The following is a 13,627-nucleotide window of genomic DNA, read 5'->3' on the forward strand; positions in this document are numbered from 1 at the left end:
ATCTATCTAAATGGTTCTTAAATGTACCTGCCTCAACTACTTCCTCTGGTAACTCATTCCATACACTTTTAAACGTTCTCCTTTCACCTTATAGCAATCTCCTCCAAGTGGGCATTTCCATCGTGGGAAAAAGACTCTCTCTACCTTATCTATGTCTCTCATATTTTTATATACTTCAGTCAGGTCTCACCTCAGCCTCAGATGCCATGGAGAAAATAATTCAAGTTTGTTCAACCTCTCCTTATAGCTAAAAAAAAAGATTCAAAGTTCTGGAGTAACTCAGCGAGTCAGGCAGCATCCATGGAGAGTGTGGATAGGTGCTGTTTTGGGTTGGGAACATTATTCAGACAAAAGAAGAGACCCGACGCAAAACGTCATCTATCCGTGTTCACCAGTGGTGCTGCCTGACCCGCTGAGTTACTCAAGGCCTTTTTTTTGTAAAGCAGCATCTACAGTTGCTGTGAAGTTCTACTGTTGAAACAAGGGTTTCGACTTAACGTTAATATTCTCTAATCCAGGCAGCAACCTGATGAGCCTTTTTTGCACTCTCTCAAAGCCTCTGCATTCTTCCTATGATGTGGCAACCAGAACTTCACAGATGCTAATAGCCACAGAATACAAATAAGAAGTTAGTGGGAGGCACAAGCAACTCAGATACTGTAATCTTGAGCAAATACACAAAGTGCTGGAGGAATTTAGTGAGTTGGACAGACCATTCTGTCCACGGATGCTGTGTGACCCGCTGAGATGTCCTAGCACTTTGTGGTTTGCTCAGGAGGATATTAGTCCAGCAAAAGGTCTTCATGCCAAAGAAAGCAAACACTTGCTAAACACCATGAATCAATTGATCCACAGGAACAGGGCAAGGTGTAGTTATCATACACGTCAATTCCAACGAACCTTCAATACTGAGAGGTAACAGTCATAGGGTTCTGAAGAGAGGACTTGACCCGAAACATGACCTATCCATGTTCCTCTGAGGCTGCCTGACCCGCTGAGTTACTCCAGCAATTTGTGTCTTTTTTTGTAAACCACCATCTGCAATTCCTTGCGACTCCAGTCTTTAGACTTTAGAGATACAGCACGGAAACAGGCTCCTCGGCTCACCATGTGTGCGCTGACCAGCGATCACCCTGTAAGGTAACACTATCCTACACACACTAGGGACAATCTATATCGAAGCCATTTAACCTACAAAACTGCATGACTTTGGAATGTGGGAGGAAATTGGAGCACCCGGAGGAACCCTACGTGGTCTCAGGGAGAACATATAAACTCCGCACAGACAGCACCCACAGTCAGGATCCAACCCAGTTCCCTGGTGCTGTACTCAGCAACTCTAACGTTGTGTAACTGTGCCGCCCCAGTTAAAGGTTTCTCACGGTACAATACCATGTTGACATTTACCTGTGTTTCTGTCATAAGGAATTCCTTTAAGCTGAAGGGAGCTTCATGTCCAACATTCACAATTCCACTTCCTTCAATAAAAGAGAGAAAAAAAATATCTTTACACCTGCGACATAGTGCACTGGCCATATTTTTATTCACAGGGTTAAAATAAAACCTAGAAAACTACACATCATACCCCATCATGTGGCTGCTTGCCCTCATTGCAGGCCGTGCCCAGAAGAAGATTAATGCATAAAACTTAGAACATAGAACAGTACAGTACAGGAACAGGCCCTTCAGCTATGGTTGCCAACTATCCCGTATTAGCCGGGACATCCCGTATATTGGGCGGATTTGTTTGTCACATACGGGACCGCCCTTGTCCCGTATTTGACTGCTACTACTCGGGTCGAGGGGACTGTCGGGTCGGAGCACCGCATCCAGCCCTGCCTCACCCGTCCCGATGTAGTGCAGCCCATGGAGTGCAGCAGGAGCGCCTCGCCCGTGGCCCCATCAGTCGGCAGCCCGGCCTGCTGTCCTTCGGACCTTCGCTTACCGCCGACACTACCACCCCTCCTTCTCATGGATGATCATCGGTTCATGAGTTGGATGGGGTGCCGGACTTTGCATGCAACAGAACTCAATGAACTCAGGAGGGGCCAGCTGAGGAGTTTTGAGCCGGGCCACGCGTCATCGCACGCAAAGTCCAGCGCCCGGGCCAAAACTCCTCAGCTGTCCCCTCCAGCTGGACTTTGTGTGCAGTCCAGCACCCGGGCCAACTCATTATTCACCCAGCCATGGCCGAGTCGGTCAATGAATTGCCATCGTCAATTTGCCCCTTATTTTGACCTTTTGGCCCTTATTTGGGAGAGAAGTTGGCAACCCTACGTTCAGACCACAATGTCTGTGCCATCATGTGGCTGCTTCTCCTCATTGCAAGCTGCGCTTGGAATAAGATTGATGCATAAAACATAGAACATAGAACAGAACAGTACAGCACAAGAACAGGCCCTTTGGCCCAAAATGGTTCAATGATACTTTATTGTCACATGTACCAAGGTACAGTGAAATTCAATTTTGCATACAGTTCAGTACACGTTTTACTATACATGAGTACATCTTAGATACAGTACAATTATATAGAAATAGTACACTAAGAGAGTACACAAGAGTCACCAAAATTGGCGGCATTTTCAAGTCCCAGTTGTTGAAAGTCTGTTGTCCTGGTGGTGTTGCAGAGTCAGCCTGGCCGACCATAGCCGTTGGTGTCCTCCACTGCTGCTCTGCTGCTCCACTGCTCCATGCAGATGCAGGTCGCATCCAGTCCATGTGCTCAGCTTCGTGGAGCGGCGTCTGATCCAGCCGAGCCCCAGGCTGCTGCAGGGCCTCCAGCAGCCCACTCCAGAGTGGAAGTGCATTGCATTGCCTCCTGCAGCCAGTCCGCTTACCAGCCCTCTGGCCTGAGTTCATAAGTTCTCGGAGCAGAATTGGGCCATTCGGCCCATCAGGTCTACTCCGCCATTCAATCATGGCTGATCTATCTTTCCCTCTCAATCCCATTTTCCTGCCTTTGCCCCATAACCCCTGACACCAATAACTAATCAAGAATCTTTAAATCTCCCAAAATATATCCATTGACTTGGACTCCCTCCTCTCCGATCCACGGAGCGAGCAGAGGCTCGGCAGTTTCCATCTCCGTGCTAGCTTCCCGGTTCTGCAACGGCCAAGCCAAGTCTGATGTTGGGCTATGGCCGCGGCTTGTAGGGATCTTCTGCCGCACGGCTCGCCAGGATCTGTCTGTGTCAAACATGATGCCAAGACCAAATCTATTCTGCCTGTAATTATCACGTGCAATTTATGATCAAACTGTACCTAGAATTCTGCAGCCTCATTAATCACTGAAGTGGGTAGGTAATCAAAAGTAACCGATGACTGTGATACAGGAAAATCTGACGCTATTATTGAGAGTATACAGTGCAATGTATGAAGTAGCAAGTGAAAACATGGAAAACAGATTAATACACTATTGAAGAAAGGAACGAAGAACCATAAGAACTAATAACTACATGATCAAAAGAAGTAGAACATAGGCCATAGAACAGTAGAGCACAAGGATAGGCCTTTCTGTCCACAATATCTGTGCTGATTACAGTGTAATTATTACAATGTTACCTGGACCAAACAAAATGACACTCTGGCCAAGAAAGCACACGAATGTCTCTCACTTCCTCAGGACACTAAGGAGGTTTGGCATGTCTCCTCTAGGTTTACAATGGATATTTGATTGATAGCAGCAGCAGGGCAGCCATTTTCATCCCTGCTGTCCTTGGCTCTTCTCAAGGAACCCACCCCAGTAGGGTCCTCACAGGGTATGGTCCATCCTCTTGGCTGTTGACCAGCTCCCAAGGTTCCTTTGAAGCATTTGTCCCAATGAGTAGACCAATGCCAGAGTCTATTTCAGGAATCTTGATATCCTTCAAGTAAGGCCATTGTATCGTGTCTTCCTGTCTGCGAATGTTTAGCTGAGAAACAGGCATGGTCTTATGTGTGAACACATCAGATAGTTGAAGAAAATTGGCTTTGTCCAGATTAAATATTTCCAAACCTGAGATATGATGACTGATCATAGGCTTCACTTGGTTGATGGTATGCAAGAGAATAATGGTCTTTTGTCCTGTAATGTTCAGCATTCTCATCGAGCTTTCTCTGCAAAAGGTAGTTGAACTTCCATGATCCAAAAATGCATATGTTTGCAACACTGTGTCCCCCTTGTGGCTCTTTACATGTACTGGTACAATGGAAAAGATGCAGGTTTCTTCACCGGCCTTAATATGCCCACACATATGAGGTGAGGGAACAGCATTACTCCCAATTGGCTTCTCATTATGTTCTGTATGCTCCGGCTCTTCTCTTTGTTCTTTTGTTCTATGTGAAGTGTTTCAGGATGATTTTGGTTGCACACATCACAAGTCAAACGTCTCTTGCAGTCTTTGCTCATGTATCCTATCTTCAAACATCCAAAGCAGACTCCCTTCTCCTTTAAGAAGTCTATCCTTTCTCTGTGCTCCTACTTCTTTGGACAGCGGCCCAATATGTGACCACTTTTATTGCAGAACAAACAAGCACCTTGAGAATTGGTGGTAGATACATTTCTTCTCATTCAACTTGTTGTCAGATTTTCTTGCACTGTTGTTTCAAAACTGCTTGCTCTTGGTCCCGACCTTTCTCCTGCTTTAGCAAAAGTAGAGCTTTTAACAGTTGCAAGCGGCCTAGCATCCTGGATGTTTCCAAAAAGTGGATCTGACAGTATCTTCACTTGTCTCTCAGAGAACAACTTAGCACTCAATACAAAAAAAACAAAATAGCTCATTATTGACTTCAGGAAGAAGCGGGGTGATCATCCTCCACTGCACATAAAGGGAGAAATAGTAGACAGAGTTTCAGGTTCCTGGGCACCCACATCTCAGCAGACCTCAGATGGTCAACTAACACACACTCCCTGGTAAAGAAGGCACAACAACGGCTTTACTTGCTAAGATCACTCAGGAAAGTCAACTTGCCACAACAGCTGCTAGTGTCAATCGAACGTTGCGCCATAGAGAGGGTCCTGACACATGGCATCCTGATGTGGTATGGCAACAGTTCTGCAGCTGACAAGAAGGCTCTGCAGAGAGTCATCAATACAGCCCAGAATATCAACAACACACACCTGCCTGCCCTGGAAGAGATCTATGGCTCTCGTTACCTGCTGAAGGACTCATCTCATCCCGCACATCACTTGTTTGCCCTTCTGCCTTCAGGAAAGCGTTGCAGGTCCATCAAATCACACACCACAAGATTAACAAACAGTTTTTTCCCCAAGGCCATCACCACTCTGAATTCTGCACTGAACCCATAGCCAATATTTTGTATTGCCACAACACTATACTGTGAATATTGCACATTCCAACTTGACTTGATGTTTTCTTGCCGTTTTGTTATTTGTTATTATTTATTTGTAACATTGGAGCTCCGCTCGGGCAGTGCACCTGAAATTTCGTTGTATGTATTTACAATGACAATAAAGTGTATTATTCTTATTATTCTTATTATTATTATTATTATTATTATTATTATTATTATTATTATTATTATCAAGTCTATCAGGTCAGAAAATCTAGCTTGATGTCCACACTCTTCCTGTCGCTGACATGTCCTATTCCTCCACTTCTCTCTGAGCTTGTAAGGCAGTTTTAGAAGGATGGTCTTCATTTTGGAAGGAACATTAATTTCCTCCATATAGGGGAGATGTTCCATTGCATTGCAACAACCTCTAAGGAACAGTGAGAATGCTTCCCATGCCTTCATATCCTCTGGTGTGATCATTGACCAGGCAAATGCCTTGACCATATATGTAGTGGCAATCTTATGTTCATTACCAAAATGTTCTTTAAGCAAATCTTTTGCTCTTTAATAGCCCTGGACTGGAGGCAAATGTCGGCAGCTGCGGACTAAGTCTTTTAGATATCCTCTTATGTATTGCTCTAGAAAATGTAAACAATCACTGACATCATTAGTTTTTCGTCCTACTCCTCGCTGAAATGCAGTGATGAAAACCTTGTCATACTGCAAATGATCACCGTCATAAACAGGAATGTCTCTTGGTAGTAAAGTAGAAGAGAGATTTTGTTGAACCATAAGAGTAGTGATGCTATTTTGCCTCTGCATTAGGTTACAGATATCCCGTTGGTTTCCATCATTCAGTACAGGGGGGGTTATGCTAACATGCCCCTGCACACCCTTTTTCATATGAGTCTGTACATTTTGCTTTTGAAGAGAGTATTGAGTTAGATGGGTCTTATCATGAGCTCTAGCGGATGATCTATGAGTTTTTTGTTTTGGTCTTACAACCTGTTGCTGGGAGGAAAATTCAGATCCCATCAACACATTCTGTCTTTGTTGCAATTGATCAAACAAGTATTCATCTGCCTGTGCATTTAATTTAACTGATGTTTCCCTTTGAGCAGTTCCTTTTCTCATAAAAGAGCTCAGCCCATGAGATACTCTAGAGCTGCTTCTTGATCCCTTGGCCTCAAGTACATTGATTCTTGCATTGGTTACTGTCAGCTCAGTCTTTAGTTCCAGCTGTTCTTTTCAATTGTTCTTCTTGTCTTCCCAATTGTTCTTCTTGTGCCTCAAGCTCATGCTTTTTGTTCAGGGTGGTACCCCGTGGCCTGAGCTTTTATGCGAGCTGAGACCTTTGAAGATGCACATGATGCACATGCACATGAAGAACTAGATTTGAGGCAATTTTGGTTTTGAGACATTTGAAACACTGTCATCAGGTACAATTTCTTCTAAGTTTACAACACTCTGTTGTATGGCACTTTCCGCCATGGAGTGTGTAGTTTGCTGTCCTACATCAGATAACCACACCATTACATCTTGTGTAAAACCACTAAAAGTTTCCATTCTTTGTTGAAATCACCGATCTTGCCTTTCAAGGTCCTTTTCAGGCAGTGGTACCTTCACCGATGACTAGTGGTTTTTGATGACTTTATCTCAGAGCTTGATTAATTGAACCAGGTTAGATTGTACTTCATTTGCCTTTTCCCCTGATTTCATGACCTCTTTCAGTCCGGAAGCGGCGGCGCTGTTGACAGTTGCGGCTCGCCTGCAGTCCATCTGTTTTTACGTTTTTTGTTGTTTTCTTTTGTCCTGTTTTAGTTACATTTTAGTTTATTAGGTTGTGTATATGTGTGTGTGGGGGGGTGGGGTGAAAACATTTTTTTTTTGTCTCTACCTTCAAGGGAATGAGACTCTTCTTGTCTTATCCCCCTTCTCTGCCTCCGTCTGCGCTGAGACCTAATGATGGAGCTGGCGGCCTCCAACTGCGACCGACCTCGAGGTTCCTGAGGCAGAGCCAGCCAGGACTTACCAACGCGAGGCTGGCCGAATTTGGGCTGTGGCGGCATTCCGGTGGCGGTGGCCCGGCTTCGGGGCTTCGGGGCTTTGGGGCTGAGGCAGCGTTCCGGCGGCGGCGACCTGAATTCGGGGCTCAGCCGCGGGCCCAGTGGACGACATCGTCGGGAGCTCGCAGGTCACAGGTTGGTGACCCTGTTTCTCCGGAGCTCCCGCAGACCCATTGTCTCTGCTTGTTCGTGCCCCACCGAACTCATCTCCACATACCTTGACCCCATACTATCCCCCTTGGTCAAATCCCTTCCCACCTATGTTCTAGACACCTCAGACACTCTCCGCCGCCTCCACGCATTCCACTCTCTAGGCCCTCACCCCCTCATCTTCACCATGGATGTCCAGTCACTCTACACCTCCATCCCCCACCAGGATGGCCTCAAAGCCCTCCGGTTCTTCCTCGACCAGAAACCTATACCCAGCCACTGACACTCTCCTCCGGCTAGCGGAGTTGGTCCTCACCCTCAACAACTTTACGTTTGACTCTTCCCATTTCCTCCAAACACAAGGCGTAGCTATGGGCACTCGCATGGGCCCCAGGTACGCCTGCCTCTTTGTCGGGTACGTTGAACAATCCTTGTTCAATACGTACCAGGGCCCCATCCCCGACCTCTACCTCCGTTACATTGACGACTGCTTTGGGGCCACCCCCTGCACCCACACACAACTGACTGACTTCATCCACTTCACCACCAACTTCCATCCGGCACTCCAATACACCTGGACCATTTCCGACACTTCCCTACCATTCCTTGACCTAACCATCTCCATCGCAGGGGACAGACTTCTGACCGACATACACTACAAACCAACTGACTCACATGGCTATCTGGACTACACGTCTTCCCACCCTTCCCCCTGTAAAGACTCCATCCCCTACTCCCAATTCCTCCGCCTACCCAGCATCTGCTCCCAGGATGAGATGTTCCACACCAGGGCATCGGAAATGTCCTCGTTCTTCAGGGAACGAGGATTCCCCTCTGCCACCATACATGAGGCTCGCACCAGGGTCTCATCCATACCCCGCAACACTGCTCTCTCTCCCCATCCCCGCACTCGCAACAAGGGCAGAGTCCCCCTAGTCCTCACCTTTCACCCCACCAGCCGGCAAATACAACAAATAATCCTCCGTCATTTCCGCCACCTCCAACGTGACCCCACCACTCACCACATCTTCCCATCTCCCCCTATGTCTGCCTTCCGCAAAGACCGCTCCCTACGCAACTCCCTTGTCAATTCTTCCCTTCCCTCCCGTACCACCCCCTCCCCAGGCACTTTCCGTTACAACCGCAAGAAATGCAACACCTGTCCCTTCATCTCCCCCCTCGACTCCATTCAAGGATCCAAGCAGTCGTTCCAGGTGCGACAAAGGTTCACCTGTATCTCCTCCAACCTCATCTACTGCATCCGCTGCTCTAGATGTCAGCTGATTTACATCGGGGAGACTAAGCAGAGGTTGGGCGATCGTTTCGCCGAACACCTCCGCTCAGTCCGCAATAACCTACCTGAACTCCCGGTGGCTCAGCACTTCAACTCCCCCTCCCATTCCCAATCCGACCTCTCTGTCCTGGGTCTCCTCCATTGCCAGAGTGAGCAACACCGGAAATTGGAGGAACAGCACCTCATATTCCGCCTGGGTTGCTTGCGTCCGGATGGCATGATCGTTGAATTCTCCCAGTTTTGCTAGCCCTTGCTGTCTCCTCCCCTTCCTTCACCCTCGAGCTGTCTCCTCCCATCCCCCCGCCCTCGGGCTCCTCCTCCTCCCTTTTTCCTTCCTTCTCCCCCCCCCCTCCCCACCCCCCATCAGTCTGAAGAAGGGTTTCGGCCCGAAACATCGCCTATTTCCTTCGCTCCATAGATGCTGCTGCACCCGCTGAGTTTCTCCAGCATTTTTGTGTACCTGTGGTGAATGTTAATTTGTGTTTATTGTGTGTTGTGTTATTTATTATTATATGTATGACTGCAGGCAATGAAATTTCGTTCAGACCGAAAGGACTGAATGACAATAAAGGAATCTAATCTAACCTAATCTAATCTTTAGCTTTTCAATAAACCTGTTAGCTTGTTTACATATCGAGTTTCTTGTCTTCTGACACTTTTCCATGAACAATTCCCAGCCTTTGTCAGTGTGTTTAATAGCTCTTCTTTCCTTTTCCGAATCCTTTCCAGCATCACCATTTTGTGACTGAGCTTTAGACATACATGTTCACTATCCCTTTAAGACTCGTTGACGTGAAAGCCGTATGCCTACCGCTGGTATTTCAAACGTTCAAGAAGGAACTGCAGATGCTGGAAAATCGAAGGTAGACAAAATTGCTGGAGAAACTTAGTGGGTGCGGCAGCGTCTATGGAGCGAAGGAAATAGGCAACGTTTCGGTGCCAAAATCCTTCTTCAGACTGATGCAGGGTGGGGGGCGCAGGAAGAATAAAGGAAGAGGAGGAGCCAGAGGGCTGAGGGAGAGCTGAGAAGGGGAGGAGACAGCAAGGGCTACCAGAAATTGGAGAAGTCAATGTTCAGGCCACCGGGATGCAGACTCCCCAAGCGGAATATGAGGTGCTAGTTTCCGGTGGTGCTCACTCTGGCCATGGAGAAGGCCCAGGACAGTAAGGTCAGATTCAGAATGGGAGGGGGAATTGAAGTGCTGAGCCACAGTGGGGTCAGGTTGGTTAATGCGGACCGAGCGGAGGTGTTCGGTGAAACGATCGCCAAGCCTACGATTGGTCTCACCGATGTAGATCAGTTGACATCTAGAGCAGCGGATGCAATAGATGAGGTTGGAGAAGGTGCAGGTAAACCTCTGTCGCACCTGGAACGACTGCTTGGGTCCTTGAATGGAGTCGAGGGGGGAGGTAAAGCGACACCTGTAGCATTTCTTGCGGTTGTAAGGGAAAGTGCCCAGGAAGGGGGTGGTACGGGTGGGAAGGGAAGAATTAACCAGGGAGTTACGGGGGGAGCGGTCTTTGCAGAAAGCAGACAAGGGGGGAGATGGGAAGATGTGGCGAGTGGTGGGGTCACGTTGGAAGTGGCGAAAATGACGGAGGACTATTCGTTGTATGTAACGGCTAGTGGGGTGGAACGTGAGGACTAGGGGGACTCTGCCCTTGTTCCGAGTGGGGGGGATGGGGAGAGAGAGCAGTGTTGCGGGGTATTGAGGAGACCCTGGTGAGGGGAGGGGAACAAGGGCAGATCATCTATGGTAGGGGAGGGGAACCCCGTTCCCTGAAGAATTAGGACATTTCCGATGCCCTGGTGTGGACCACCTCATCCTGGGAGCAGATGCGGCGTAGACGGAGGAATTGGGAGTAGGGGATGGAGTCCTTACAGGAAGCAGGGTGGGAAGAAGTGTAGTCTAGATAGCAATTTCAAACAACTGATATTGTTCTGATTCTCAAGGTCACCTCAATTCTCCATTTTAGTAGCCGTTTACCAATACAGCTTATCATATATAGCTTGTCCAATAAAGATGTACGTCCAATAAATATCAATAAATGCTGTACGTACTCACTCTCCCTGCGCGCTGACTTTTGAGGTTTCCAATCTCCGTTAGTCAGATTAGCGCAGGTGGCGACCTTGTCCAGTTGATCGGGAATGGCGGCATCAGGGTTGTGAAATAAAACAATCCTTGTCCCCAGGTTTTTACAAGCACCAGTTTTACTCCTAGAGCTAGTTCTCACTTAATTGTAATGGCAAATTTCCATTTCTTCCAGTGTCCAACTTTCCATTGCCATTACTACACAGGTAAATAGGAGTTACGCAGACCAAATAGAACAGATTTTCCAGTTGTTATTTCCAGTTTAATTGTTTTTTTATTGAAGTAGTTGTACAAACAAAGAGATGAATGTACCAGGTTTTCATGCAACATTCACAACCTTTGTGATAAATGTAAACATTGGACTGTGTCTGGAACTGCTGCACTGCAATGCTGAGAACTATATTCTGCACTGTGTAAAGCACCCTTTGTTTTACCTTTTGTACTCGAGTTTGGCTTGATTGTACTTATGTACAGTATAGACACAAAAAGCTGGAGTAACTCAGCGGGCCAGGCAGCATCTCTGGAGAGAAGAAATGGGTGATGTTTCAATTCAATTCAATTCAATGAACTTTATCTATTCGTTAGGAACTTCATTTGTGCAGAACATCAGTGCGTGTGCAGTTCACATACCCAGCAACACAACACAATATACCACGCACATCACATACCAGCAGTCCAAGAGTGGTCAGTAGGTAAACTTTGCAAAGCACAATACATGAAGAATAGGCAATAAAAACATTGAAAGAATGTTAAAAATATATATGTAAATAAATGAATAAATAAATAGATCAACTATTCATGAGTCTAATGGGTGTAGGCACGAAACTTGACATGGCTCTCTTAGTCCTGAATGTAAGTGACCTGTATCTCTGGCCTGAGGTTAGAAGACTGTATTGGCTGTGCAGTGAGTAAGTGGTGTCAAAGGCTATTTGTGTTCCTTTTAGTTTAGTCCTTCTATTGTAAATACTGATCAGTAGTTCCTGCTCCAGTCCGATTATTTTACTGCTCATTGATATGATTTTGTTTAGTGGGTTGCGATGGATGTTGGATAGTGGCCCAAACCAGGCTTACATATTGAAGGTTATTACTGATTCAATGAAACATTTGTAAAAAGCTGTCAGGACTGACTGATGAACCTGACGATGAGTCTGCGGAGTTTCCTCAGGAAAAAGAGGCGCTGCTGACACTTAGAAAAGTGTCGAGACCTTTCTTCACATGGTTAGGAATAAGGGAAACAAGATATTTAGACGGTGATGTGGAGAGATAAAGAACAATGAATGAAATTTATACAAAAAAGTAACGATGATAAATGAAACAGGCCATTGTAAGCTGTTAGGGCGTAACTGAGAAGCTATGCGACTTGGGTGGGGGAGGGATAGAGAGAGAGGGAATGCTGGGGCTACCTGAAGTGAGAGAAATCAATAGTCATACCATTGGGCTGTAAGCTGGCCAAGCGAATTATGAGATGCTGTTCCTCCAATTTGCATTTAGCCTCTCTCTGACAATGGAGGAGACCGAGGACAGAAAGGTCTGTGTAGGAATGGGAAGGAGAATTAAAGTGTCCAGCAACCGGGAGATCAGGTTGGTTCACGCGGGCTCAGCGAAGGTGTTCTGCTAAACAATCACCCAGTCTGCGTCTGGCCTCGCTGATGTATAAGAGTCCCCATCTTGAACAACAGATATAGTAGATGAGGTTGGAGGAGGTGCAAGTGAAGCTCTGCCTAACCTGAAAGGACTGTCGGGATCCCTGGACAGAGTTGAGAGAGGAGGTATAGCGACACGTGTTGCATCTTCCGCAGTTGCAGTGGAAGGTACCTGGGGAGGGGATGGTTTGGGTGGGAAGGGATGATTTAACCAGGGAGTTACGGAAGGAATGGTCTCCGCGGAAGACGGAAAAGGGTGGAGATGGGAAAATGTGGCTAGTGGTGGGGTCCATTAGAGGTGGCAGAAATTTCGGAGGATTATGTATTGTATGCGTCAGCTGATGGGATGGAAGGTAAGGACTAGGGGGACTGTCTCTGTTGCGACTAGGGGAAGCAAGGGCGGAGCTGCGGGGTACCGAGGATACACGAGTGAGGGCCTCATCTATGATGGGAGAGGAGAACCTCCATTCCCTAAATAATGAGGACATCTCAGATATTCTAGTATTGAACACCTCATCTTGGGTGCAGATGCAGTGTAGATTGAGGAATTGGGAGTAGGGGAAAGAGTATTTGCAGGAAGCACGGTGGAAAGAAGTGTAGTCGCGATAGTTGTGGGAATCAATGGGTTTGTAATAGACGTCAATTTCTATTTCTTGTGATGGAAACTGTGAGATCAAGAAAGGGGAGGGAGGTGTCGGAGATGGTCCAGGTAAATTTGAGTGGAGGATGAAAATTGGTGGTGAAGTTGATGAAGTCCATGAGTTCTGCATGGGTGCATGAAGTAGCACTGATGGTCATCAATGTAATAGAGAAAGAGTGCGGGATAGAGCCAGTGTGTACAGTATTATCTGAATTGATTTTGATACCGTGCAAAAAAAAGCATATCAACTCGATAGACACGACAATAATAAACATAAACCTAATTTTATCTTGACCACCTCTTCATGCACTGCATTTCTCATCTCTTTTACATCCCAGATCCCGTCCATCTCTACAATGCTTTGATATTCTTTCAGATGGTGCATATGACTGTTCAGTGGTGATTAGACAATGCACGCCACTAGTTTTCGGCAGCAATTGATTAAATTGAGTGAAAGATACAACATG

At 46.6% G+C, this 13,627-nt stretch overlaps 1 protein-coding gene across 1 annotated transcript in view; it reads right to left on the minus strand.

The window, feature by feature from the left end:
- LOC129695371 (DNA polymerase nu-like) overlaps positions 1 to 13,627 on the minus strand; it is a 71,298-nt gene that overhangs the window by 22,431 nt on the left and 35,240 nt on the right. The window contains exon 4 of the mRNA XM_055632260.1: positions 1,408 to 1,478. Within this exon, the coding sequence (XP_055488235.1) occupies positions 1,408 to 1,478 (71 nt within the window). The remainder of the gene's footprint in view (positions 1 to 1,407; positions 1,479 to 13,627) is intronic.

The sequence above is a fragment of the Leucoraja erinacea genome, chromosome 3 (genome assembly GCF_028641065.1).
Source record: "Leucoraja erinacea ecotype New England chromosome 3, Leri_hhj_1, whole genome shotgun sequence".
NCBI lineage: Eukaryota > Metazoa > Chordata > Chondrichthyes > Rajiformes > Rajidae > Leucoraja > Leucoraja erinaceus.